General features: G+C 39.1%; 1 protein-coding gene and 1 non-coding gene across 2 annotated transcripts; one reads left to right on the plus strand and one right to left on the minus strand.

The window, feature by feature from the left end:
- Positions 1-1,489: 1,489 nt before the first annotated feature.
- On the minus strand, positions 1,490-13,936 carry LOC118552635 (sulfotransferase 6B1-like). The gene is made up of 6 exons (XM_036119168.2): positions 13,792-13,936; positions 11,238-11,422; positions 8,663-8,789; positions 4,306-4,400; positions 3,970-4,156; positions 1,490-1,608 (listed from the first exon to the last, which is right to left on the minus strand). Exons 1-6 carry the CDS (start codon positions 13,934-13,936, stop codon positions 1,490-1,492), a joined length of 858 nt encoding a protein of 285 aa, XP_035975061.1.
- Positions 13,937-15,523: 1,587 nt separating this feature from the next.
- LOC118552661 (U6 spliceosomal RNA) lies at positions 15,524-15,630 on the plus strand. The gene has a single exon (XR_004925632.2). It is a non-coding gene; the product is annotated as a U6 spliceosomal RNA (small nuclear RNA).
- The last annotated feature ends 8,641 nt before the right edge of the window (positions 15,631-24,271 follow it).

Consider the following 24,271-nt stretch of genomic DNA (forward strand, 5'->3'; position numbering starts at 1 on the left):
GTCTCATGGGATTTGGAGCCTTTACCAGCCGTCATTGTCTTCTCGGCTTGCTTTCTCGTCAGATGTCCTCGTCTCACCGTGATGGCTTTGTCATTCTCTACACATCTACTGCAGGGAGAGTTAAGTGTGAAATTAGCTCCAACGTGAAGACGAACACTTGACCAAGATCACACCTGATTGTCTTTCTGGAATACATTTTATTTGTAACAAATATGTATATATAGGAGATGTGTGAAGATCTCATACTTCCTGAATAGTGATAAACCTGATACAGAAGACCCCCAATAGATTTATTACTAGAAATAAGATTCGCAATACACTGAGGTACAAAAGCAGAGTGTTTGGTTGAGTTAACTCACTCAACCCATCGCTTTGGCAGCCTTGAGTTAGATACTATGGCACAGATGTAAGCAATATGATGTAGATGCTCATGAATGGTGTATTGTCATTTAGGTAATAATCCTGAACCTTATAAGTTCACTGAAATTTCATGACAACGTCTTCTAGACTAAAGCTGCAGAATAATGCTCATTACAGGAGAGAGAGAAAAATAGAAATTGAATTAATCCTGGAAATGCTACTGGAAGAAAGAACACATTCTGAAATACTGGAAAAAAATCATAAACACTCCAAGGAAAACCAACTGGAAAATAAGAAATTCTGTAATTTAATTGACTTTATAAAAGATAAAGAAAATACTGCAATGCCATACCAGTGTTACTTTAATGTGAAAGAGTATCTTTTCATTCTTCATTTTCACCAGTGTACTGGGTTGTGATCATTTGATATGATCTACCTGTTAAGTGTTCCACCTTAGTAAGATTATGTTTGTCATTGTTATGACAATGGAGAAGATTTCTACACAGACACCAGGGAGTGTTGAAATGAAAATGTTTGTTTAGAGGTCATCGTGTCCAAATAGGCAGAAAATAAATTCTTCTCAGACATTTCCTATTTTAGATAATCCCTCACCACTTTTGTTGTCCGTTAATGCAGTTTATAGAACACCCGCAGTAATAGGCTCTCTCTGAATAGAAGTAATCTCCTTGCCTTATGAATATCCTAAAAGCAGATACATAATTTGGTCATTTCAAAATTGCATACTTCCTTTTATTAATAATTCTCTCCTATCACCAAATATAGTAAAAACAGTCTCTCATACATGACACTTTTGACACATTCATGAAGTGTCCATTTCTCACTGAAAGAAATATCTGCTTTTCATATTGGTAAAAAAATATTTATGTAATCCCCAAGTACTGCATCCCATAAAATAGAAAGTGGTCTTTTTTAAAAATAAATACTTTATTTATTTATTTGGGAGAGACAGCGTGAGAGAACAAGCATGAGTGAGGGGGAAGGGCAGAGGGAGAGGGAGAAGCAGGCTCCCCGAGGGGACCCCCGGGATCATGGCCTGAGCCGAAGGCAGATGATTAACCCACTGAGCCACCCAGGTGCCCCTGGAAAGTGGTTTCATTTCCCAGTTATATTAAGAGTAATCTTCAAAGCGTCTTGCTAGTTCACTGTGTTTCATTTTCTCTGTGAATAGTTCATCAAATACTCTCCTCTGCTTTGAAGTAAAGTAGTTTATCCAATCACCCACTGCTCCTGGAAAAATTGGAAACAGACAAGAACCAATTTAAATGTATAGTATTCACCAAAGAAATCTGTCAGATTTGCAATAAAATGTGAATGATTTCATTTTTCGGTGATAAGATGATGAGGGGTTATTCTTTTCCTCATTTGCTTATTTGTTGCTTCTAATTTCCTCAGTAATGGTTGCATATTAATATGTACAGTTTAAAAAGTTATTTCTTGAAAAGAAGATTCAAATATATAAAGGTCCTAGGTTTTACGAGAGCAGGCAAAGAAATGTCTCACCCAAACTTAGTTAAAACACAAAAGCCGGGGTGCCTGGGTGCCTCAGTCGGTTAAGCCCCTGACCATTGGTTTCAGTGCAGGTTGAGATCTCAGGGTCCTGAGATCAAACCCTGTTTGGGGCTTCGAGTGCAGAGTCTACTTGAGATTCTCTCTCCCTCTCCCTGCTCATCCAGCTTGTGCTCCCTCCCTCTCTCTCTCTCAAATAAATAAATAAATCTTTTAAAAAAAATCCATAAAAGCAGACAAAGTAGACATAACGATGTCACTTACTCCCCTGCTGCGCACCTGTGAAGCAATAACTGTGCCGATAACATATCACAGGGCTGGGCAGTCAGTCTCTCTTCTTGATTCGAGTATAATTTCAAATGTTACAGCAAGTTCAGGTTGCTAATAGAGGAATAAAGTGAATGGACCCATCCTAGTGTTTAATTCCTCATATAGTCCAAATTTAGCAATAGGCACTCATGGTGACTAGTATCAGTGTTAACCTTCTGTGTTTTGTCAGATCCTATATAAGGAAACCACTTTTAGATAGAATTTAAATTCATTAGAATTAATGTTGTTAGTGACGGTTATATTGATATGGCTTCACCTGGAGGTATTTGTTATGATCACTAATAGAGCAGGTCAAAGACTACCTCTGTTCTCATGAGAGTAAAATTTCCCAACTTAGTCAGATATGATGGGTGAAAACTGAATACCCCCTCATAATGTGCATCAGAGCTTCTGTTCTCTGGCTCCGATTTTTATCTCCCTCATTCTGCTCCACACGTCATATACTCCTCCAGCACAGGAGACTACCTGCTCTTTCTAAAAGAAACCCTAATCCAATTCCGTGGTGGTTCTGGGCTTTTCTTCTTGTTGTTAGCTCTTGCTGGAATGTATTTCTTCCCTGTCATTTTTCCGGTAAAATCTTGCTCATGTGTCCAGTCCCAGATCCAATGTCATCTCCTCACCTACTTTGCTAGGAAAAAATTCTCTCTCCCTTACTCATGTTGCCGCTCACATTTGCTCAGACTACCAGTAGGGTTGTCATCACCTTGTGTTACTGCCTCCAGTATGATCTGAAGGACAAGACTATTTTATCCAACTTTTGAATCTCAGTTCTTAGAAAATAGTTTATTAATACATATTTGCCGAATTGAGTTCTCTCCTCCCTCCCAGCCCTGGTTTTGCAACTGTAAGAAAATAAAAAATGAACCACCAAAAAAGACCAAAGTAATTTGCAAAGTTAAGACACTATCTGATCCATATGAGTTAGCAAATACTGGTGTGGGGAGGAATTCTATTCAGATGAGCCAAAAAAATGAAAACAAAGGTGTGTTTTTTAGTAGGAATCCTGAGTACCTAAATGTAGAAAATTTTGTCATTGTAAATTATGAAAAACTTGAAAAATGTTCAAACATTTTCCCCCCCGGATGTGGACTAAAACTCACACGGATTTCGAAACAATTCTATATCCAGATGTACCCAAACTGCTTCTAAGTTCAATGTTAGGAAGTAGTAGAGAAGGTTTATTTCCTTCTCTTTGGGTTTTCACACAGAGGAGCGCCCTGAGATAGCTCTCCTAGCTTCTCTGTCTACGCCTTACTTCTATGCGGTGAGTTTTTTGGTGATTCTGGGAAAGTGCACTATCCACACTCATCAGCTCCCTTCTCTCTTCCGAAGAAAGCATGTGTCATGTACCTCTCTCCACGATGTTCTCTGTGGGCTGCCTCAGTGCAGGGGCAGGACTGCATTTGATTGTGACTAAGCAAGCACGTATGCAAAATTGAGGGTAAGTTATTAGCAAATGCGCCAGGCTGCAGACCTGCGGCCCATTCTCCAAGGAGTTTTATCATTTCCACCTGTTTGACACCCGTGTCTTTCTCTCAGTTGGTTCCTAACTGGGCATGGAAATCTCAATGTCTGGAAATAATGCAATTTAAGAAATTCGTTTAATAAACATTCACTGAGGGATGACAATGAGCAATCCATTGTGCAAGAGATAGGGGGCACGATGATGAAATGAGAGATTTTAAAATGGTAAAATGGAACTACTACCAAATATAAGCCCCAAGCAAAGTACCACATCCCTTTCTGACTTACCTTTTCTAAATACCAGGTTCCTATTAGATGTGAGGGCACAGATAGTATGATTTGGATCACAGTTTTCTTTGGCTGCATTATTTTTCATTTCACTGAATGATGTTTTCCGAGCAATCTTACTAATTTCGCTGTCACTCACATTTATGCCGAGGAAAGTAATTATTTTCTTGATGCTTTTAGAAAGATCCTGAGCAAAAGAAAAATTATTTTTTTTAAAGTGTAACTCATCAAAACACCAAATTCATTCCCTCAACCCTGAAAACAGAACTTATTGATTTTCTGTTTTAACTTAATTTGACTTAAATTTGGATTGTTGAAATGTTAGGAAGGACTTACTTTCTTCATTTCTTCATAGAATATAATTAGAATGTTTTTGTCATTTTTGTGCTCTTCCCAGCTTAAAACGTGATCGAACCAGGATCCATATACAACTAGAAGGAAAGTGAATTGTGTTAATATTCAAGATCATGGCTTGGCATCCCACGGTTCTTCCCACTTCACCAACGTAGGCAAAGTAAGGCACACACGTTATTAGACTCTGGAGTGAAAGACTTTTACTTAAGAATTGTTGAATCACATCTGAAACTAATATAACGCTGTATGTTAACTATACTGGGTTTAAAATGAAAAAGAAAGAAAATGTTAATTACATATGTTAATACCATGTCATTCATTATCTATGAAGAAACTTATAGTTAGGTTTACTAGAACTCAATAATTAAAAATGAAATAAGATCTTAAATATTTTTTTTTTAAATATTTTTAAAAAAGAGTTTTCCTTAGAAGAGCTCAATTTTAAAACACTACCGTTTCAACTAAATACAATATTGTGAAATGAAGCTGGGTGGTTGTATTTTTTAATAAGGCTGTGTTGTTTTTTTCTTATTTTGGTAAACATCTTTTTATCATCATCAGAATGACAGCAGAAATACAGAGATACACATTTTCCCAATAATTGTGTTCTGATAACTACTTTGGATCTTGGGAGAAGCAGAGAAACATTGAGAATTTATCATTCTCTTCCGGTAAAATGACATGCTTTTTCTAAGTTCTCAACATAAAAAGTTAATAAACTTCCTCAAAAAGCGGGGGGGAGAGAAAAGAGAAAAGAATTCTATTCATTATCTTAGGCTGAAAAATACAGTGTTAGGGCTTTACCAGTGGTTGATATTATCTCTTTTATTGTTTTGTTAATTTGACAGATCTCAAAAATGTCCAGGGCTTGAAGTAAAATATTATCATGTGAAATAAATTATCAACCATGATGATAAAAAACAAAAAGTGAGCAACTTCTTGTGCCACAGAGAGTTGATTAGCTTGACAATCTAAAGCATAAAACAGAGTAATTTAAAATTCTGGGTATGCATCTTTCCATGCATCCTTATTATCCACAGACTTAATACTAGCTAATGCCCAAATTATAAAAGAGCTCCTCCACTCGCAATTTTCTGAAGATATGCTATTGATCCATTTAATAAGCATTTATGAAGCCATTAGTGTCTGCCAGACATTGTGCCATATAACTTTTGAACATTAAAGTTCTGAATAAACTGACGTATAATTTCCTCCTAACTAACTGCATTTGTTCACGGCTTCGGCCCCTGGGGAAGTGAGGGGCGAGACAGTAACCGTAAGGCAGCTGTGAACCGCGAACTTCCGGGACTGTGACAGCATCATCACAGAGCCCGGTGTGCCCCCCCCCGCGTGGACCCAGACGGCTGTAGAGTAAGAACAGGTGTTTGGAAGCGCTGATAGGTCTCCAGTTCCCAGCATTCTCACTGCCAGTTCAGTGACTTACATAATACTTTATCTTGGAACGACCCAAATTACCTATCAGTGATAAGGAGTTGACCTAAGAACAGACACTCCGCTCCCAGGAACAAACACCTGGTGGCAAAGAGCGCTGATTTTCTCTCCTAGGAATTTAGGCAGCGAACTAGTCTGTTGCCTCAAGTGAGGCTCACAGTCACCACCTGCATCACCACCTCCCCTGGGCAGCGGCATCCAGCCCAGCCCCGGTGGGTAATATCACCACCCAGAGCTGCTGATGCAACGGAAGCCCTTGATAGTGTCAGGAAGCCCAGACTTCTGTGCCCCCCGCGGCTGGGCTGAGGAAGAGGCCCTGAGTCACAGAGTCACAGCCGGTGGTTAGGTGTGATTGACTCGGCCCATTGTGGCTTTGCTTCGGGAAATGCATTCCAACATACCCCAAAGAGATTTCAGAATAATCTTTTGGAGCATAACCTGATCATCATTTGATCATCATTTGAGAGCCAGCTATTCTCTTATTAACTAATTAATTTATACTCCGTCTTGTTCCAAAAAGACAAAAGAATCTAAAGAAATAGACTGCCTGGGTCTTTCTTACCCATGTAGAGAATTATACTTTGGGTTAATTTTAATCAAGATCCCTTGATTCTTCTGTCTCCATAGCCTGTTTTTCATGTTGTCGTTGGCAAGAGAAAAAATCCTCTCTTCAAAAAGTCACCGAAGAACATCCCTGAAAGAGTCACCTACCTTTGACAGGAGAACAAACAACCTTATCTTACAAATACTGTTCCCACTCAAGTAAATTTTATAAAGCTTTAGCAATTCACTGATTACTCCCGGTGTCAGCAGGGTTTGCCCGGGCTAGATTACCTGATTGTATAATACACAGCAGATCCCTTTGCAATTAAAAATCTATTAACACACCTAAGAAGGTATAAAAGAATCATCTGGAATATTATCTCCAACTAACTGCCGTTCCCAGATACTCTGCTATGACATCAGATAATGGGGTGGTGAATGCCCTATGACAGATAGTTTGCTTCCCTGCCTATGGACTGAGTTGCCCTTTTTGTGACTACATTCATAGAAAAGTAACTTCTCGAACAGGAGCACTAACAGGCCTGCTTTACCCTGCCCTAGTCAGACCATACCCAGAGGATGTTTTTTGTCTTCTGGGCACTGCAACACAATAGAGATGTAGCCAAATGAGAGCTCATGCAGCAGTGGGAGGGGTAGTGAACCCCAGTGTGTAATAATTGGAGACGAACATGGCTTTTCCTGAGGAAAAGCAGACTCAAGATCTGTTTTTTTAAAATAATTTATGTATTTAAACTTGGTTCATTCCAAAAATGGAATTGAGGCAGAGTGAGGCATGCTAACCATCTTCAAATATTTAGAAGACCATCATGTGGAAGAGGCATTAGTGATCAGAGGAACAGCTTTTTGCTGGACCGGTTATGCCACAGTGCTAAGAGCAAAGATTGTGGAGCTGACACCTGAATTTACACCTTGGCTCCTTATGGGTTATGCTGGTTATTTGGCCTGCCAGCGTCTGCATTTTCCTCACCTGTAAAATGAGGATAACATCTGGCTCGTGTGCTCTACTGAGGATGATATGAGATCGTGTTTGCATAGCTCTTAGCTAAGTGTCTATATCACATAGTAAGTTGTTTTTTGTTTTTTGTTTTTTTTAACATCTTAGCAGTACCGAGATGGAATGTGTCGTTTTGGGGGCAGGAGCTGGGGTGTGAACCTGTTGTCAAAGTTAAGAAGTTCAAGTTTAGCCGGTCCAATTCTTGGGAATGTTATAAAGGCGATTCAAACATCAGGTGGGGGATTTTAACCAGCTGACCTTTAATAGACCTGTCATCCCTGAAACTTTATGACTCTACTAAATGTTTGTAAAAGAGGAGCTGAAATATTATGAGCATAGCATATTTTTCCATAGGGAATACGGCAAAAGAAAGTGTTAAACTCTGTTGCTAGCGAGTTCTCAATACCGTCCTGTTAAGGTTATACTTGCTGTGGCCTCTCTGAAAGTAACAAGTAAAAGCTTAATCATTTGCAAGTGAAATAGTGAAACTAACAATTAAGCAGGTCTACCTCTAACCGCTGTAAGAGATAAGATCCCGTTTCTAAATCATGCCTCTTCTAAATTCTGCATCGTCTCGGTACATTATTTTTGTTTAATGAAAGGCTTGGGAACTCAGGTTTGAGAATTGTTTTTCGTTTTTAAGTGCTCCAGGTACCAGTGAGTCAGGGAAAAAGTAATAAATCCAAAGGTCATGCATGGTTATGCAGGATCAATATGCGTGCGCTGCACAGCTCAATCAAATGATGTATCATTTTAGTATTTTCAGGAGAAATTCCTTTTTGTTCATTGCTATAAACCAAGTGTGAGGATGGCTAATTCTTTCATTTCTTTTATTTGGGGAATTTTTTCCCCCTTTTTTGGGGGAGGGGGAGGGAGAATGTGTGTGTGTGTGTGTGTGTGTGTGTGTGTGTGTGTGTGTTGTTTGTTGGTCTTGTCTTACTTTCCATCTAGGCCTACATAAGACATATTTCAGGCTGCCTGTGCAGGTTTTAACTGTATCCTCCTCTACTCCAATCAATGCATAATTATTTCACTGACAAAACTGATATGACATGAAAAAAAAGTGATGCTTGATCGGAATTAATCTCTGTTTTAAAAACACTGCAACCAGCTCAATGAGTAATTGCAAATCTGTACTATCTACAGGTGACAAGAAAGTCTGTGAAGAAGCAAAGTGAGAAAGAATGGCTTAGAAGTAAAAAAAAAAAAAAAAGATCTATTCAAATGTATTTCTGAAAGTGGGCCTTTAGGATCCAGTTAAACTTTTGGAAAATGCTTTCATTTGGAGGGGAACTGTATATGATGAATAGAAATCATTGTTATATTTACCATCTCCTCTTAGGAAAAGCTCGAAAAATGCAGACCAGGTTTCAATGCCAGGGAGATTCGGGTTATCTCTGTAGTAGTGGAATAAAGAAACAGCCGTATCTTTTGGATTCCTAACGATGTAGATAATCTGTTAAAAAAATCAGTTTATTTTTAGATGGAAACAGCCCCCACACAAAACATGTTCTTAAAAAAAAGCAACCGGACTTAACCTGTACATGCCACGATTTTTTGGCAGCTTATACTGATTATCAAGCACAGACTCAGGCCAGTGTTTCTCAAAAGTTAATGCGCACAAGAATCGCCTGGGATCTTGCTAAAATGCAGATTCTGGTGCAAGGGGTCCAGGATAAGGCCTAGCTTTCTGCATTTCTAACAAGCTCCCAGGGGAGGTTGGTACTGCCAGTCCACCGACCACACTTTTTCAATTTAGGCCCTAAATGTGGCTCTATCTCTTTAGCGGTGTATTCGAGAAACTGTCTATTCATTTGGAGGACAAGATTACTTTTGTAATATGAAATATTTTAACATAATAAAATCTAAATAATTTTAATGTTATAACGCATGATTTAAATACACTAAGATTTCTTGTAAATTGCCTACTCTTATTTATAGGAAGAATGATGTTTTGGAATTTCATTTTCTATAATTGCATCCCCCAGAGTAGGGAATCTGAGCCACCTTCCCAATTTACACAAACACTGCCCTTGCAATCGGATTCAATTTAATACATTTTTGTTTAGTACCTACCGCAGACCAGGCAGAGTGGAATGTTCCAGGTCTGAGAAATCTGACGAGCAAGACAGAAACGTTACCAGCTCTCTCAAAACAGGTAAGGGAATGCAGTGTCATGAAGGTTATAATAAGGACGTATGGAGTGCAGTAAGAGCATATAAAAAAACCTCAGGAAACCAGTGCGAGGAGCTGGATATAATAGGACTATCTTCGATCAAGTCAGTGTTGCATGAGGACCAGATGTTCCACTTACTCTTAAATCGATAATCAGGTGGACACATGTTATGTAGGTAAGAAAGCGTTAACTGAGTCATGTTTAATACATAACTATCTTTCTGTACGATGTTCATAGTCCAGGAGTTGTGTGTGTGACCCACATGAACAGCACCTGTTCCTCTTGAGAGATGTGAAAAGGCCACTGTGCTCAGAAGTGAAAAGCCACGTTTACCCCCTGTTCTGCCCCCATTATCCTCTCTTCCTCTCAAGAGAAAATTATGGAGTAACTCAACACTTCAGGCTTTCTCTAGCTGCTCTCTGCATCCTGAGCAGATTCGCAGAACCCCAGGGCTCTGAAAGCGGTTTAAAAATCCACTCCCTGTCGGGCGCCTGGGTGGCTCAGTTGGTTAAGCGACTGCCTTCGGCTCAGGTCATGATCCTGGAGTCCCTGGATCGAGTCCCACATCGGGCTCCCTGCTCGGCAGGGAGCCTGCTTCTCCCTCTGACCCTCCCCCTCTCATGTGCTCTCTCTCTCTCTCTCATTCTGTCTCAAATAAATAAATAAAATCTTTAAAAAAAAGAAATAAATAAATATCCACTCCCTGTCTTAACAAAAAGGGATAAAGTGGCAGAATGTGAAGCCTTAGCCATCCAATTGGAGTTTTTTGTCTGTTCGTTTTGGTAGACAGAAGCATGCTTTAGGGCCTTTGGAGAATACCCAACGTTACATGTCCGTATCATCCCCTGGGAAAGACAATGCAAACTACTAATGCATTAATACATATTTTGACGAAAGAGGTTAAAAGAAGTATTCTGTAGTTATGTGTGGCGACATGTTAAGTAGACTTATTGTGGAGATCATTTCACAATATATACTAATATTGAGTCGTTAAGTGATACATCCAAAACTGATACAATGTTGTATGTCAGTGATACTCAGTAAACACACACATACAATATTCTAAGAAATATTAGGGGATGGTTGAAAGATGTGAAGAGGAGGCAGAATAGTACCCTGAGAAAAGAAAATGAAATGTTAACTAAATATCATGAAATGAGCAGACATTTCATGTAAGAGAGTTTGGAAGCAGAAAAAAAGGCAGGGAGACAAAATGAGGAAGAAAACATAGGAGGCTAAGTAGGGTTGAGGGCCGGTAGGGAAAGCTGGCAAGAGGAATGGACCATCTGGCAGGCCTACTGGAGCAGGGAATGTTCGAGTAGCCCCTAAGCTCTGAGGGCTAGGCAGGGGGAAACAGAGAAGAGGTCATCATCTTGGGAAACCAGGTGCAACCAGAGAGTCTCACTTCCGTTTAGGATTGTACCTTAAGGTTCTGTCTTTACTGTGGTGGTTTTAAGAAGCCCCCTACCCATTCTGAGCTTCAGTTGCTTTGCCAATGAAAGGAAAAACATCTATTCTTGTCTTGGTTGTAATGTGTTGATAAAACATAGCTTAATCTTTGCCACCTTGTATTCGATGGATCTTGTTGTTTCTGTATCAAATGAGGAAACCAAGGCTCAGAGAGCATCAGCAAATTTTCAAGGTCACACAGATTGAGAGTGGCAGAGCAAGAACTCAAGCCCGGTTTTCTGGTCCTCCCAAGCCTTTGCCCTTAACCGCTGAACTCACCTTGCATTGTTTTTGTTTGATATTTGCTGGTAGCAGGTTGTAGCTCAAATGCGTGGGAATAACTCTTCTCTTACGGTTCATTTTTAGCTCGTCAAATTTAGAAATGTCTCCCAACTCGATAGGAGACGTTAGACTAATTCGAGCATTGGGAATGTTCCCAATGACCTCTGCAATCCAGTGAGTACCTTCACATAAAAATAAAACAAAATGCATTTTTTAAATTAAACAAAATTCTTGATGAAATAAATATAGAAAATTAGCATGAGGTTATAATAGCAAGGAGTGCATTAATTTTATTATAAATAGTTATTATTACCCCTTGACACCCATTGAAACCTGAGACACTCGTTGAAACGCTAGAGACGTTAATTCATTTTACAGGAAGAACCACATTTTAAAGAGCGTGAAGGGACTGAGAACTGTCTATGCTGTTTCCTCAGCTTGAAATACTCTTCCGTGCTACACTCACCTCTAACACCTTCTCCAATTCACAAATACACAGATCTTGCCATACACCGTTCCCACTGGTCCTGCAAGCTCATGCATCTTGCTCTTTTATAAATTGTCTTCTGAGTTCCCACTCCCATGGCATAATTGTTTACCCTTTCTGTCCCTCCCAAGTAGCACACACCAGAGTCTAGTTGCTATTGCTTGTATTTATGTGTACCTCCCCAATTCCCCCTGGAAGACAGCCACTGGATCTAATTTTTGTTTGTGTGCAAACATAGAGTAGGCGTGCAAACAAAGCACTTGATCAATGAACAAATGCTATATTCAAACAGCGTAAAGATACAATCCTCTGCTACCATGAAGTCTAGAAGGAATACATAAAGCAAATGTGGGTATGCTCCAGTGTTGTAGACAATAGTAAACTGGAGCAGGGCAGTAGAAGTTTGGATGGGGACGATGCTTTGCTGATTTGAAAGCAATGTTCCTAAAAAGTTTTAATCAGGCCTATTTCCTTTCCATTGATCTCATTTGTAATTCCAATTCGAAATTTGTTAACAATATTCACTAATTTATAGCTGAATAAATATTTAAACAGTGCTCTCATTTGCATGATGTTTTAAATTTAAGACTATTTTAAATTATAATGCTCATAAGTCAACTATTTATAATATTCATATAAACATGACTAATATTGTAATGACATTTCTATTATGTTCACAAGATGTGTTGATTTATTCTGGTGAAGAAGAGAGAATACAGTTTTGGGCTGTATTCAGGGGACCTCCAGAGCTGGTGGGTGATATCAATTTATAGGCATCAATATGTACAGTGGAAGCTTTATATATGGTTGCTTATATATGGTATAAACTAGCCACCTGCTCAAAGAACCTTAAAAGTATCATAAATTACTTTCTGAACTAACATATCAATTTAGGGTAAGGTGTATTTATTCTCAGAGCAACCTACTACATAGAGAGAATACTGAGGTATTCTGGAAACAATCATTTAATTTCCATTTGCAACACCATTTTCCAATAGAAGAATTACGTATGTGATTTATATTTATTCTCAAGAAACACCCGGGAAGATCTATATGAACTCCGTGTCTTTTAATGGGGATGGCCTTTTGGGCCTGACTGACAATCAGATAAAGGGACTAAAATGTAAACACGATTTGAAGGGGCTAAGCTCTTAGTTACTGAATCATGCTAGCAAGCATATGCTCATTCACACATGTCCACTCTTCTGGAAATCACAGCAGGCAGTTGGATATTATATATCCTGGCCACCTCTCAAAATTAAAAAGAATCTATAATTAATTTAGATTATCCCCAGAATGACATTATTCATAATGGTCCTTTCATGAGTGTATAACTATATGTGGAAATAAACTTTGCATAAGAAGGCATAAAATTGAACACTAAAGGGGCGCCTGGGTGGCTCAGTCAGTTAAGAGTGTGCCTTCGGCTCAGATCGTGATCTCAGCGTCCTGGGATCGAGTCCCGCATCGGTGGGGAGTCTGCTTCTCCCTCTCCCTCTGCTCCTTCCCCCCTGCTCCTGCTCTATCTCTCACTCTCAAATAAATAAATAAAATCTTTAAAAAAAATTGAACACTAAAAATACTTATGTTTTTTTGATTAGCCCGGGAAAAAAGAAGTATTCATTTATAAATCAATCATAAAGTATGAATTGAACAAATATTGCTTATTGCCATGCCTGGTACAAGTAGGAAGAGAACTTTATAATGTTACAGATATTATGCTTATTATGTACATCAACATCTGTATACTTTCATGAATAAAAGAGAAACAAGACTGGAGTAAAAGCTCTAATTCCTCCAGTCGAATTTTCTCGAAATACAGTTTTCAGCTTTCTAATGTCAAGCTTTTTCATTAAAATAAGCATTTATGATACTTAAATTTCCTATGGATAAATTCTGAAAAATAAATGTTTTGTAAAAATTATTATATTTCTATAGAGGAGTATATTACATTATTATATTATTATATTTCTATATAGTAGAATATTATACTTCTTATTTCTTACATTTCACACATTTTAAAATGTACTTATACATTTAAAAATACATTAAAATAAACTTTACCAGATTTTGGATAGGACACCAGAAACACATCATCTTCTCTTGCATTGAAAAAATCCAGGGAATTTAGAAGTTCTTCTGAAGACATAGTAGAAAAGAGGATCCCCTTGAATTTATGAAGAACACTTGACTGGTTCTGGAATGACATCTTTCTTCAAATGAATCAAAAAGTATTTACTAAACACTAACTTTACACAAGGCACAGACCAAGTAAGGTCCTTGATGTTAATCCTAGCTCAGTGGCAGGATAATCTTAGAATCACTAAGCTGGTGTTCCAACTAGAAGAATATATGTATATATACGTTTTGCAGTTCTTCACAAGAGTAATTTTTAAACCATAACTAAGCCAAAGTCTACTGTGAAAATGATGTCATCTGGATTTTCTTGATAACGCAATACAAAATATTTCCTCTAACTTGACATTCAAGATAGTTTACATACAAGGCTATCAAGCTATCAGGATGTAATTATTATCTGAAGGGACTAGAGTTAATCAAATCCTTTGGCCTTAATAAAAAAAGAATTAGCGGCTATAAAGGATTATGTCACTGTGGAAAGGACTAGAAAAGTTGAACGTCTTGTTAATATTAACACATACTAGAGGAAGTAGCTAATACGTATTGTGTTGCAGGAAGAGGAGAGAATGGAGTGAGAAAATATAATTTTTCCTTAGAATTGGCAGATAAATCCGTGACTAAAGATGAACTTCACGGGAAATACTTTAAGATAACGTGGGACTCAGGAAACCCAAGCCAGAAAAGAGATATCTCGAGCTTTGCTGTATATGGGAAGTTTATGGTTGAATTAAACAAATTCTTGTCTGAGTCATTCTTTGCTTTTCTCACTAAATTGTTATATTCTGGATTCAATTGGATATGGCAACAAAGTGCCCAATAACTTCAGTGAACCACAGTGGAATCTTTTTGTTTGTTTGTCTAACCATCAAAAGAAATGTATGTCAACCAGGAAATGATCAGCATTTTTACTAAACATAAAAAAGTAGAGGTCTACTGTGGAAGAAATAATTGAAGAAGAAACCTATTCATGATAGTGGCAGAAATGAAAATCAGAATAATTATATACATGGGAAATTCTAAAGAATTACAATTAGAATAGGGACGCCTGGGTGGCTCAGTTGGTTAAGCGGCTGCCTTCGGCTCAGGTCATGACCCCAGGGTCCTGGGATCGAGTCCCACATCGGGCTCCTTGCTCAGCAGGGAGCCTGCTTCTCCCTCTGCCTGCCTCTCCCCCTGCTTGTGTTCTGTCTCTCTCTCTGACAAATAAATGAATAAAATCTTTAAAAAAAAAAAAAAAAAAAGAATTACAATTAGAATAAACATGTAAATTGGGCATGGTTGCTGGATGATGATAACAAATTGTATTTCTACATTCTAGCAAAACCAACTGAAAAATAAAATTTGAAAAACCCTACTGTTTACAATAATATGAAAACTCAAATGTCTAGAAATAAATCTAACGAAAGATGTGCAAGGCACTGAAACCACAAAGTATTACTGAAACTAGTTAAAGAAGACCTAAGTAAAAGGAGAAATGTACCATGTCCATGGACCAGAAGACTCAATATTATTCAAATGTCAAAATTCTCCTTATTGATCTACAAAGTCAATTCAGTTTGATCAAAATCCCAACAGGGAGGTGTGTGTGTGTGTGTGTGTGTGTGTAAACTGACAAGCATTTATATGAAAATGCAAAAGCAGCAAAATAGCCAACGAAGTACTCTCTTCGGCAGCACATATACTAAAATTGGAATGATACAGAGAAGATTAGCATGGCCCCTGTGCAAGGATGACATGCAAATTTGTGAAGCATTCCATATTTTTTGGAGGTTCTTCAAAAAGTTGAAAATAGAACTACCATACGATCCAGCAATTGCACTACTGGCTATTTACCCCAAAGATACAAATGTAGGGATCTGAAGGGGCACCTGCACCCCAATGTTTATAGCAACAATGTCCACAATAGCCAAACTATGGAAAGAGCCCAGATGTCCACTGACAGGTGAATGGATAAAGAAGATGTGATATATATATACAATGGAATATGATGCAGCCATCAAAAGGAATGAAATCTTGCCATTTGCAACGACGTGGATGGAACTGGAAGGTGTTATGCTGAGCGAAATAAGTCAATCAGAGAAAGACATGTATCATATGACCTCACTGATATGAGGAATTCTTAATCTCAGGAAACAAACTGAGGGTTGCTGGAGTGGTGGGGGGTGGGAGGGATGGGACAGCTGGGTGATAGACATTGGGGAGGGTATGTGCTATGGTAAGCGCTGTGAATTGTGTAAGACTGATGAATCACAGATCTGTACCTCTGAAACAAATAATACATTATATGTTAAAAAAAAAAAAGAAGAAGAAGAAGATAGCAGGAGGGGAAGAATGAAGGGGGGGAAATCGGAGGGGGAGATGAACCATGAGAGACGATGGACTCTGAAAAACAAACTGAGGGTTCTAGAGGGGAGGGGGGTGGGAGGATGGGTTAGCCTGGTGATGGGTATTAAAGAGGGCACGTTCTGCATGGAGCACTGGGTGTTATACGCAAATAATGAATCATGGAACACTACATCAAAAATTAATGACATAATGTATGGTGATTAACATAACATAATAAAAAAAATAGCCAACGAAATCTTACAGAACAAACTTGTAAGACTTAGATTATCAAATTTTAAGCTTTATCATAAAGCAACACTAATTAAAACAGAGTGGCCTGAGCTCAAAGATACATATATAGATCAATGGAACAGAATAAAGAGTACAGAAAAAGACCCACACATAAATGGTCACTTAATTCATGACAAAGGTATAATTCAGTAAGAAAAAGATGGTCCTTTTAATGAATGTTGCTTTGTTCAATTGGATCCATATGGGGGGGAAAAAATCTTACCTTACATCATATGCAAAGAAAAATTCAAGATGGGCCATAGAATTAAATTGAAAAAAAAAAAAAAAGTTTCTAGAAGAAAACATAGAAGAATATTTTCATGACCTTTTGGCAGGTAAATAGTTCTTAAATATGATATACAAAAGCACTAACCATTAAAGAAAAAGATTATAGTTGGGCTTGATTAAATTAACAGCCTCTGTCAATTAAAAGACACAATTAAGAAAGTAAAAGGTAGGGGCGCCTGGGTGGCTCAGTCGTCAGGCATCTGCCTTCAGCTCTGGTATCGAGCCCCACATCGGGCTCCCTGCTTCGCGGGAAGCCTGCTTCTCCCTCTCCCACTCCCCCTGCTTGTGTTCCCTCTCTCACTGTCTCTCTCTCTCTCTGTCAAATAAATAAATAATCTTTAGGGAAAAAAGAAAGAAAGTAAAAGGCAAGCCACACACTGGAAGAAAATATTCTAATTACATATATTCAACATTATGCTCATTTACAGACTCTTTAAAGAACTCCTAGTAATCAATAACATAAAAATCAAACAACTCAACAGCAACAACAAAAGAGCATACACCTGAATAAGCCTTTGGAAAAGTGTTCAACATCATTAGTTGTTGAGGAAATGAAAATTAAAATTAGCATTATGGGAAGATCCAATCCCACAATGTTGGCATGAGAAACTCTGTGGACCCACTCCCTGATGAAACAGCCATAAATAATGAAAATTATTTTAAAAATAAACATTTAGGGGCGCCTGGGTGGCTCAGTGGTTAAGTGTCCGACTCTTGGTTTCAGCTCAGGTCACGATTTCACCGTCATGGGATTAAGCCCTGCCACGGTCTTGGGCTCACTACGGAGTCTGCTTCAAATTCTCTCTTCTTCTCCCTCCCTCTCTACCCCTCCCCCCACTCATATGCGCACATGTGCACACTCTCTCTCTAAAATAAATTGATAAATAAAATCTTTAAAAAAAAATAAACATTTAAAATCTCTAGTAATGATTCAAAATCAGGAAGCAAATGAAGATACATTTATTCAAGATAATATTTGCAAGTCATATATCTGGTAATGGATTTGAGTCCAGAATATGTAGAGAACATTTACAACTCAATAATAAAACAACCCCATTAAAAAATGGGCCAAGTCTTCATTGTTGAATGTAGGTATAACACAGGCCCAGGGAAAGGCTGAAAAGGTAAGGTAAAGAAATGGGCTGTATCTTGGAAGGTCTTTGCACTAAACCAAGAAGTCTGACCATTGTCCGAGAACTAAGGGAACCACCAAAGATCTGAAGCATCAAGTGAGGAGCTCAGATTACATCCTAAAAAGACCCACCTGCTAGCAGTGTGGAGGCGGGTTGCAGCTCATCCAGACTGAAGACAGAAACTCAAGCAGATGCAAATGGGGATGAGAAGAAAAGAGCAGAGCGGACAGTGCCTCCAAGGTAGAATCTCTAGGAATGAGTGGCCAGTTAGACACAGTGGAAGAAGGAGCGAGTAAAGTCACAAAAGCGGCAATCCCACAGGCTGGATTCAGGTTGCGTATTTTGTGTTTATTTTGCCATTCCATTCCTGTTTGCTTTAGTCCTCACCATTCCCTCCTCCCTGTGGCCCTGCTGGGCTTTACCTGTCTGCTTTCTGAAGGAATGACTTTTCTAGACAGTCTTTTTTTTTTATTATGTTTGCTTATTCTGGGGTTGTGAGGAGACACATGGGTGAGGAAGGATTAAGGAATAGTGGGGCAAGGTGACTTCATTCCTCCGTCTCATACTGGCTCTGCCACCATCTCCAATCACTACCCCACCCCCACCCCCCATCTTTTACCGACCTCTATTGGATTTTCTGCAGGAAAATCAAGAAAAGAGGAAGAATCTAGACTTTTTCTCTCACAGATGCCTTGAAAAGCTTGAGAAGCTATATTATCTACTAAATTCCCCGTCGGATTTCTAATGCTTATTGCAGCACTGCAGGAATCTAGGATTACTTTTACTTTACAGATGAGTAAACTGAGGCACTTTAAGTAAGCCAGGTTGCCAATATGCTTTAGAATACTGCGTTGAAGTCTCTGAAAAACAAAGGATCATAAAACATGACCTCATCATTTTCCTAAGCCATTTGACATTTTTTTTTTTTATAGCCCTCATTTACTTTTATGATAGATTCACAGGTATATTCACCAGAATCTCTGACCAGCAAAATTATTAAGAAGTATAGCTGATTCATATCTTTGCTTACATATGATATTTTCATACTTCACTGGTAGGAGTATAAATTGGCTATAATCATATTGGAAAGGTGTTTGACAGTATTCTATCTGTCCGTTGCTGGTTACAAACCACCATAAAATGTAATGACTTCAAAGCAACTGATTTGTTATCTTTCACAATCCTGTGGATTGACTGGGTTCAATTTAATTGTTCTTGTTTCAAACCTCTCAGGCAGGGGGCACCTGGGTGGCTCAGTCGGTTAAGCATCTACTTTGGGCTCAGGTCATGATCCAGGGTCCTGAGATCAAGCCCCGTGTGGGTCTTCCTGCTCAGTGGGGAGTCTGCTTGTCCCCCTCCCTCCGCTCCTCCCCTCTCTCCCCTGCCCCCTACTTGTGCTCTCTCTCTCACTCGCTCTCTCTCTCAAATAAATAAATAAATCTTTAAAAAAAAAAAACTACTCAGGCAGTTGCTGTCAAACTGTAGTAATTACTGGATTTTTCAGAAGATTTGACTGGACTTGACATAGAAGACAGCTTGATCACATGGCTGGGGGTCGATTCTGGCTGTTTACTGTGAGTTTAGATGGGCTCTCTATCAGAGTGCTTATGCGTGGCTTTCCCATCTGGCTTGGGCTTTTTACAGCATGGCGGCCAGATTTTGAAAGGGAGCATTCCCAGAGGGAGTGTTCCAAGAGACCAAAGCAGAAACTGCGAGGTTTCTTATGACCTAGTCTTGGGAGTTGTGTGACATCACTTCAGCAACATTCTACCGGTGATTACAGGGTCAGCTCAGACTCAGTGTGGGAGAGGACTGCACAGGGATGAACATTGGGAAGTGTAGTTCACTGTGGCCATTGGTGGCAACTAGCTCTTACCGGGTTCTCTGACTTCCAATGTTTCATTTCCCTCCTGGCAGCAAAACGCTCTTGCAACCTTCGCAAGGCCTCCAAGGTCCCACTCTGTTAGTGGTCAGGGTCAGGCTTCCAGTCTATGATCCCATTACCTAAATCAGGTCCAGATATCAATGTGGCTTCTTGGGGCCATTCCCTTTGCTGAAGCTCTTTGAGCGCAACTTCTAGAGTATGATTCTCTCAAACTTTAGACTTGTGAATTAAAGAGACCAGTTATCTTCTACACACACCATACAACAGGTTAAGACAGTAACAAGGGTATGAGACACGTTCACTTAAAAAGGCAAAGGACAGGAAGCACAACTGTCGGAGAACTATAAAAATTTTATTGAGTCCGGTCCTCCTTCCTATAAGTGAGTCTCAAAGGCTCTGGGCTCTGTGATCTAGGCTCTTGGTTCCGAGCCATCTTCCCTCTCCATAAGAAATAACACTTCAACAGCTGAGCTGATTTCTCAGACTGACTCATGCCTGTAGAAGGTTGGGGGCCTATAGATCTTTTCCTGTCAAACTGCCTCTGTCCCTTTAAATCCACATAGGGGGCTGTGTTTGTTCATTTCCTTAAAAAACAGTATGTAGGTTTTCTGTGATTATTGTTGGTGCTTCCTCCATGAGACAAAAGCCACATCCATAAATATCTCTAGGATAGGCTGCATTCTCCTTTAGGATGAGCATGGGGATGTTTGGAGATGATGTCTTTAAGGTTCTTGGAAATCTTTTTGTCTAGCAGGTAAGGTTTGAGACATGTGCCCTTTAGATTTTCTTTCTTTCTTTCCCTTAAATCTTATTTTATTTAAATTCAATTAAGCCCTTAAGATTCTTAAAAGCCTGTCGCCTACCGATGAAGTCTGTTAAAGATTAAAACACACACGTTTTAATCTTTCTGAGGTGTCATAAAAGGATCTTATGACCACATCCTTAACTTCATTTTTACCTTGAGAACATATTTTGCTGGTAGTGCTATGGATATGATCTTTGTTCTGGGGTCATTCCTTACTTTGAGACCATTTTGCTAGCTGGAAAGACTGTCATGACCCCCTCTATTTCCATTAGATTCTAATTAATTCTTTAGTTCAACTCCTGTCCTATTTTTATTACAGGCAATAGAAGATACCAGTTATCACTTTCAGCATTCTGCCTGATAGTCTCCTTCACAAAGCCACATGTTTGTTAAGTACTCTTCCTATTTTCCATACTTACTCAGGGAATAGTGTTGCTAATTGTTCTTCCATATATGATTCACATCCTCTTTCATTTAGCCACCAATAATCACTTACTCATTATCTTAGTCACTTAGCCAAGAATTTGTTAACAGTTTCCTGATAGCCTATCAAGCTTCTCTCACTGTCTAGTCCCCAAGTCAATGTTACATGTTTTAGGTTTTTGTTACAAAAACACCTCACGTGCAAGTACCAATTTCCATTTTATTATCTATTTCCTGAACAACAACCACTCCTTTTTTTTAAAAAGAAGATTTTATTTATTTATTTGAGAGAGAGAGTGAGCGAGCAAGAGAGAGCACACAAGCTGGGAAGGGAGGAGCAGAGGGTGAAGCAGACTCCCTGCTTAGCAGGGAGCCCGATGTGGGGCTTGATGTGGGGCTCGATGCAGGACTTGATCCCAGAACCCTGGGATCATGACCTGAGCTGAAGGCAGGCACTTAACCATCTGAGCCACCCAGGCACCCGTAACAAACCACTCCTAAAATGTAGTGTCTTAAGACAACAATGTATTGTCTGTCACAGTTTTATGATTTCACTGGGCAATTCTCATTTAGAGTCTCTCATGATAGCTAGGGCTGGAGGAACCTGAGGACTGAGCTGGTCCTCCAAGGTGACTTACTTACAATGAGGAGGAGATGATGCTGACTGTTGGCTGGGGCCATCCACCAAATAACCTTCCTAACTTTCTGCTCTTTCTTTCCTTCTTCCATCTGTCTTTGTCTGTCTTTCTTTCTTCCTTTCTCCCTTCTTTCCTTCCTTTCTTCCTTTTCTTCCCCCTTTCCCTCTGATGCTTTGAGACTTTTAGTCTTTTTAGTGAGGACACTTGGGAGGAGAGAGGCCTTAGCCTGGTGTCTGGATCAGGTGTAGACGATTTGTCAGGGGGTGCATTTCTGGGCCATAGGAGCAGAGCATGCTGTATCTCCCACCACTGATAGGTTTGCTGCCACGTGGGGTACCGAACAGAATTGAGCTCTTAGGGTGTAAAACCATGAGCAAGTGACTGATAATTACAATCCCGCAGCCAGCAGCTGGAAAGAAAAATAATGAACAGAACACCCAGATTTGGAAGGATTTAGTGAATTAGAATTGCTGGGAGAGACAAGTGACGATGTAAGTTTAGAAAATAAATAATAAGAACATTTAAGGAGATTCTACTAAAACCTTTAGAAAAAGACCTTTTAAAACAAAAGATTTAGAATTCAAAATTCAAAAAATGAATCAAAGGAAAAATTGGTTACTGATGAATACCCACTAGGTAGCCTATAAAAACTACTGAAGGAAAGATGACAAAACACAGAGCAAAAATTAAAGAAATAAGGTAAAAATAATATAAATGGAAGACAGATCCAGGAGGTTTAACATTTGAATATAAGACATAAAAAAAGACATATTTGACTGGATAGAAAATAAGTATTTAGTGGGAAAAGATATCATAAATCAAAAAATGAATAAAGTTGTGAAAATATTTCCAAACACTATGACATCATCTCTAAGAAAAAGATTTAAAAACTGATTTTTAAAAATTTTAAAAAATGACAAAAGGTTTGAGACAAACTACAGATCCAAACGGAAAATAAGTACATAGGATTTTCCTTAACTTATGATGGGACTATATCCCAATAAATGCATGATAAGTTGAAAATATCAGAATTTGAAAATGCACTTAATACACCTAACCTACGAAACATCACAGCTTAGCCTAGTCTCCCTTAAACATGCTCAGAACACTTACATTAGCCTACACTTGGGCAAAATCATGTAATACAAACCTGTTTTATAATACAGTGTTGAACATGTCATGTAATCTATTGAACACTGTACTGAAAGGGAAAAAAAGAATGGCTGTCAGTACCGGTTGCTCACCCTTGTGATGGCGCGGCTGACCTGGGGCCACTCACTGCCACTGCCCCAGTCACAAGAGAGTCTTGTACTGCATATTACTAGCCAAGGGGAAGACCGAATTTTGAAATTCCAAGTGTGGCTTCTATTGGATGCATCTTGCTTTCACACCATCATAAAGTTGAAAAATCGTAAGTTGAACCATCATAAGTTGGAGACTATGTCTTACTACCATATGTCTTACTTCTGTCAATAAGGAAATGCTTGTATAAATTTGGATACAGCCATACTATGAAATGTTATGTTACCGTTAAAAAGATGCATTGAAGGTATAAGCAACATACAAAGAAAATATACACAATACGATCCTGTTTTTATAAAGCAAACAGTAGCCCTAGAGCCTCAATTTCTCTCTCTATATGTACGGCACGCTATGTATTTGGGTGTCTATGATGATAGAGCAAGAGAAAGATATGAATATTTATCACATGTGAATGCTATAGAAGTGTGCAAAGAATGAAAGGAAGAAAGAGGCAATAAAAACAGAGAACAAGAGGATTCTTCCTGACAAAATAGCAAGCATGATATGATATAAACTAGGCAAAGTTACACATATGTATAATAGATGCCTATGCATGTCTATATGCATAAAGAGATATATGAAAGGAGAAGCATTAAATTTGAATGGTGGTTATCTCAGGATGGAGGGATTTCAAGTATCAGTTTCTTGCTTATACACATGTTGATGATTGCTTGCATTTTTTCTACTGGGAACATGTATTATTCATATCCTCAAATAAGAAATTGTTTTCATTGTAGAAAATGGAGCGGGGAAATGAGGGCTAGATAAACTTTTTGAGTGAACACATCTTGAGATAGAAGAGGCCTGAAAGGATGCCTGATCAAGAAAGAAAGAAATGTGTTTAGAAGCAACACCAGATGGTCCTGTGAGACTTGGTAGCTCAAGAACTGAATGGTGGCCAAAATCGCTCTCATTGTGGGGCGCCTGGGGGGCTCAGTCTGGGCGTCGCCTTCGGCTGAGGTCGTGATCCCAGGGTCCTGGGATCGAGCCCCGCATGGGGTTCCCTGCTCAGCGAGGGGCCTGCTTCTCCTTCTCCCTCTCCCCCTGCTTGTGGTCCCTCTCTCGCTGTCTCTCTCTCTGTCAAATAAATAAATAAAATCTTAAAAAAAAAAAAATCTCTCTCATTGTACGCCCCAGGAAGCCCCTTCCAGCACCCCTGCCGAGGAGTGCTTTTCTCCTCTCTGAAGGAGAGCTGGGGACCCTCATGGGTGTGGCCACCGAGCCGATAACAGCGCTGGGCTTTAGCATGGGTGACAGTGGTGACTGAGAAATGACAAGTGCCATCAGCAAGTCATGCAAATCCAGAACTCCTCCC

Source organism: Halichoerus grypus, chromosome 6, assembly GCF_964656455.1.
Source record: "Halichoerus grypus chromosome 6, mHalGry1.hap1.1, whole genome shotgun sequence".
NCBI lineage: Eukaryota > Metazoa > Chordata > Mammalia > Carnivora > Phocidae > Halichoerus > Halichoerus grypus.

Bases quoted from the DNA above. Each gene is read 5' to 3' on its own strand.
- LOC118552635 (XM_036119168.2), bottom strand. From the start codon at position 13,936: ATGTCATTCCAGAACCAGTCAAGTGTTCTTCATAAATTCAAGGGGATC. The intron at 11,423-13,791 runs GTAAAGTTTATT...TTTTATGTGAAG, and splicing joins GGTGTCCTATCCAAAATCTG to GTACTCACTGGATTGCAGAG. The intron at 1,609-3,969 runs GTAAGTCAGAAA...CAATTTTTCCAG, and splicing joins GAACCTGGTATTTAGAAAAG to GAGCAGTGGGTGATTGGATA.